Source organism: Eurytemora carolleeae, unplaced genomic scaffold (assembly GCF_000591075.1).
Source record: "Eurytemora carolleeae unplaced genomic scaffold, Eaff_2.0 scaffold1, whole genome shotgun sequence".
In the NCBI taxonomy this organism is placed as follows: Eukaryota; Metazoa; Arthropoda; class Copepoda; order Calanoida; family Temoridae; genus Eurytemora; species Eurytemora carolleeae.
The window spans coordinates 408,233-413,514 of NW_019396081.1; the positions used below are offsets into that span (position 1 = coordinate 408,233).

Below are 5,282 nucleotides of genomic sequence, written 5' to 3' on the forward strand. Positions count from 1 at the left end.
AAGAAACAAGTTTATAGGGAACCAAGAATCTAAGAAACAAGTTTACAGGGAACCAAGAATCTAAGAAACAAGTTTACAGGGAACCAAGCATCTAAGAAAAAAGTTTACAGGGAACCAAGAATCTAAGAAAAAAGGAATTGCTTAATCCTGGAAAGATTAAGATGTACGAGATTATTTATAAAAAAAATTCCCAAATATATCTTAGAATTTTAACCTCAGCTAGGCAATTTGCATCCAACAAAACGTTAGAACCCTGACAAAATCTCTATTTTACCCATAGGGTGTTCATCAAAAAAAGTATACTGTTTAACATTCCGAAAGGATAATAAAAAAAATAAAAGTTCTCCTTTTTCAGTGGTCAGTTAGATAAAAATGCTGTATTTAGCACTATCATTGTTCAGTTTCCAAATTTGTTGATCATGACGCGAAGCGGCAGGGAGTGGTGTGAATTCTAAATAAACTGTAACTTCTAGGGTAAAGGTTAATTCTGACCAATCATGCCCAAGGGTGTGTAAACAGCTTCCATGGTCTAGATTTAAACATTTTACAGAGCAACCTAACAAAATTCTGAAAATCATGTTTAATTTAACATATTTTATTTTTAACCCTTTTAAAGCTTTTTAAATTTTAAAGCTTTTCAAATTTTTCCTATAAATATAGCTAAACTGATTGCACTTTTGACATCTGCTGTAGTTGCATATACGCAGGGTCTACGCTGTGTACGCCCTTTACAGTTTTAGAGGCAAGCAAGCGCTTGTTTCCTATATTATACGCACTCCTTGTATAGACTAGATAGTATCAGTTGCTTGAAATCAATCCAACCATGAAGAGGTGACATTACCAATACCATTGTCTTAGAATATTTTTGAAATATTGTAAAACGCTATTAGTTAAAAAAACATATTAAAAATATTTCATTTTAGATTCCTTGCATCATTGCTTTTGGCATCAGCCGTCAGATCTGACAATCTTGGTCATCAGCACCATGCCCCCGCTCCCTATGCTCCCGCTCCCTATGCTCCCGCTCCCTATGCTCCCGCTCCCTATGCTCCTGCTCCCTACGCTGCCCCAGCTCCATATACTCCTGCCCCTAAACCTTATGCTGCCCCTAAACCCTACCACCCTGAGCCCTACCATGAAGAACCACCAAAGGAAAAATTATCTTTTGACGAAAATAGTTTCTTTGAAAAACGTCTTATATCCTAAAACTATAAACCATGTTAATATTCAAATCGACTAGCTTGGGAAAAAAATCTTTTACCAACAAGTTTTCTAAATATTTAAAGGGAGTTGAGTTTTTGTCACAAACTCTGATTTTCTAATCTTATATCTTTGCAGCCTGATGCTGTAGACCTTTGATATTTTAAACCATGAATTATGTTAGATTAAATAGTCTTAGTTTGAAATATCATAAGGTTTACACCATCAAGGGCGTTTTCAGGATTTATCCAGGGGGTAGGGCTCAAATTTCCAAAGGGGGGGCTCAGCACCCGTCGGGGCCTAAAAACCCATGAAAAGCGTAGATTTTTTTGATCCAGAGGTGGGTCTGAGCTTCTATAGCCCCCTTTCCCTGAGTACACCTCTGGCTTACACTATTAGGTTACAAAGAGATTAGAAAATTTGAGTTTGTGGCAAAAGCTCAATTTGTCGTTCTATCAACCCTGTCAAGTCGTTGAAATAAGAAAATCGAACAATTTTTGTTAAAGATTAGTTTTAAAATTAGGATTACCAATTTGGATATGACGTGAATGGATATGATGAATACGGAAACCCTAATGTCCATGGTAGAACAGAGGAAAGGATTGGAAATCAAGTCAAGGGTCAATATAGGGTGAGTTCGAATTTTTTCTTTAAAATTCAAATCTATATAATAAAACAAGACATTTGTATATTTGTAACCGATATCCGGCTAAAAGTCTGGACCGGTTTTTGTAGCCTTGGAGTGACTTAGGCTAAAAAATTCGAAATCATTTTTTTCTAAAAAAGAATTATAATTTTTTTTTTCACGGGCAACGCCGGGCCCTTCAGCTAGTGTTTAATAAAAACAGAAAAAAAGTTAAGAGTGCCATTATTTCATTTTTAGTCCAAGAGAAAAAATAAAAGTGCCCATCATCCATTAATGTGTTTTTAGAATAGAATAACAAAGGATTGAAAAGAATGGGTTTGATTTGAATAATTTGAATAAATGATTTGACTTCGTAAATATACATAGGTTGAGCTTCCTGACTGTACTACACAGATTGTGGATTACTATGTTGACGAGTACCATCAATATCATGCTGATGTTAAATACGACGGTAAACATTTGAAAATTTGATTAAAAACTCAAATATTTAATAAATTGTCATTTTCAGGTGTTCCTTGCCCCGACAAATCTCTTGCCAAACATGCCGCACCTTACAAACAGGCCCCTGCACCTGCCTACGCCCCTGCAAAAGCCTACGCTCCTGAACCAGCTTATGCCTCTGCACCTGCATACGCCCCTGCGCCAGCATACGCCCCTGCACCAGCATACGCTCCTGCACCAGCATACGCTCCTGCTCCTGCTCCTTATCATGCTTAATGTCCATTAATGTATTTGTTTTATTTATAAATATTTATGAACCTCAGTTCTTTTTTATTGATAATGCGGGAACATGGGCTACACATTACAATTTACTACAGTTAAACCCTAAACAAGCTGTACATCGAAAAAATTCATAAAATGTCGTATTCTTCACTTTTTGATAAAGGAATGTTGCAAATATTTAGTTTTTAAATTAAATTATTATATGGAGCTCTTTAAAACTTTTCCCGCATATTCATGGCTTTTTATTTATTTTCGCAAATACTGAAATTTACGCAAAATAGTATAAAAACCCATTGAAAAATTGTCAAGACGACATTTGATAAATTCTTTCGATGTATGGCTTATTTAGGGTTTAACTGTACCATAAATGTTTTGAGTCAATAACTGTAGAAAAGGTTTGGTTCTATATGCAACTTGAAATTTCTTAATTTCGGAAGAAAATAGAAGGAATTTTTATATCATTTCAAAAAAGTAAATGAAAAAATATCAAAAAGAAAACTATTTTAATTATTTTTTTTCTAGAAGGGTTTGTTACGAGATCTTCACAAGGTTAGAGTTTTTTTTTTACCCTTACATGACACATATATGCATTTAACAAATAACCTTGTTTAAATGGTTTGTTTGAATTTTTGCATTTGAAAAAAACATATTTTTAAGCAAAGTCCACAATCAAGGTTTACAGCAAGGTCCACAATCAAGGTTTTGAACAAAAACTGCATGCATTTATTTTGTCCCTATTCAACTTTTCTAAAAAAAAAGAAATATACTGCACAGGATTATGTCGCTTCAGATGGGTGCACAACGTTTATAAATGTGTTTCAGGCCAATCCGTTCTTAATTTTGGCACTAGGCAATGCGGTCCTGTAAATGGATGAACAAGACGCTTTTTGCCAGTTAATCGTTACTCTACGTATTGAAAAACAATCAAAAAATCCTAAAAGGAGTTATTTTTCTTTGGATATAGACGCATTTCAACAGAATATTTTTAATTAATGTTTTTTAATACAAAAAAGTAATTTACGGTCATCCGGCTAAGAACATTGAACAACTCCCTTAAATATATTTTACAGTGAACACTCCCTTGAAATATATTTTTCAATGAACACTCCCTTTAAATATATTTCACAGTGAATTAACACTCCCTTTAATTATATTTTACAGTGAATTAACACTCCCTTTAAATATATTTTACAGTGAACACTCCCTTTGAATATATTTCACAATGAACACTCCCTTTAAATATATTTTACAGTGAACACTCCCTTTAAATATATTTTACAGTGAACTCCCTTGAAATATAATTTACAGCTGAACACTCTCTTTATTTATATTTTACAGTGAACAATCCTTGGAAATTTATTTTACAGTGAACACTCCCTTGAAATATAATTTACAGTAAGCACATTCTAAGTCACAGTTCTAAGTTACAATAATTTCAACGTCTTACTTTATTTATGTCTAAGACACTTTCTAAGTCAAAATTCTAAGTCACAGATTTGTCTTATTCTCTTTCTGAGTCACAAAAACACCTTCTCAGTTACAATCAATTCTAAGTCACATTTTTTGGGCTCAATTTATATAAATCACATTGTTTGTTATAGTTTTAAGTCGCAATTACCTGACAGTCATACTTTTCTCAACCCAATAATGTCTAACCATAACTCTGAGAGAAAACTATACCTAAGCCATGTTTAGTAAGGCTCAGCTATGTCTAACACACCTTCTCAGTCACAAGCAAAAGTCACAAATATGTCTAAGTCTGTTTTTGGAGACAAATTTATGCCTAAGTCACGATCATTTCTAAGTCGCATTTTTCTGATTCAATTTTGTTTCATAGTATGACTTTGATACAATTGTAACTTTAAATATTTAAAGAAATCATTAAAATTGAGTCACAAACATATCTCAGTTCTTCTTTTAGGCTTGATAATGTTCATGACAAATTCTAAGTCACAACTCTAAGTCGTTATTCTTAGTTACAATTTGTTGGTTGGCTAGTCAAAAAGAATGTCAAAATAAAAATTCTAAATAAATGTTTTTTTTCTGTTATATTAAGATTTAAATTTCACACAATCTTTTTTTTTAAAGTGTAGTACAGCGTTAGAAAAGTGACTTAGAGTCCATTAACTTCTAATTTGAGTCCATTAACTATTTGCTATTTCCAGCAAACTAATAATTTAGTTATAATTTGACTAGAAAGTTAACATTTTCTCAAAACTAGTGAGTTAGGCATCACATTTGATTTGCTTTTTGCTTTTGATGCTTTACTACACGGTCAAATTATCGTGTTGAAGTGTTAAAATTGAAAAACAAAACCAACTATTTACGATCACAAACGGTTCGGGTTATCCCATTCAATTCTTAAAGGCAATGTAAACGTAATTATAAATGACTTACCATTTATTACAAATGCATGAGAACCCCGTAAACCCGGAGAAAGGTTTGTAAACCTTATTCTGTTCAAGGATGACGAAGATATCTAAATATCTTATACGTAGGACTGAACCAAAGCTTCCGAGCTCCCCTGATTAGAATTCAAACCTCATCATGTCAAACAAGATTTTCAAAAATTAGAATTAAAATATGCCTTCTTTATGATTCCCGGAAAATTGGTAATTTTAATTTTGAATATGAGACAGCATCCTGCAACATACATAAAGAAAGTTTTTAATAAATTTTTACCTCGAGAAAATACCAAAAGTATAATCTTTTC

At 32.9% G+C, this 5,282-nt stretch overlaps 1 protein-coding gene across 1 annotated transcript; it reads left to right on the forward strand.

Moving 5' to 3' along the window:
* Positions 1 to 725: 725 nt before the first annotated feature.
* Positions 726 to 2,609, forward strand: LOC111716828 (cuticle protein 7). Its single transcript, XM_023492324.1, has 5 exons — positions 726 to 831; positions 924 to 1,152; positions 1,724 to 1,831; positions 2,213 to 2,297; positions 2,355 to 2,609. The coding sequence occupies exons 1-5, from the start codon at positions 824 to 826 to the stop codon at positions 2,561 to 2,563; spliced, it is 639 nt and encodes a 212-aa protein (XP_023348092.1). The 5' UTR covers positions 726 to 823; the 3' UTR covers positions 2,564 to 2,609.
* Positions 2,610 to 5,282: the final 2,673 nt, after the last annotated feature.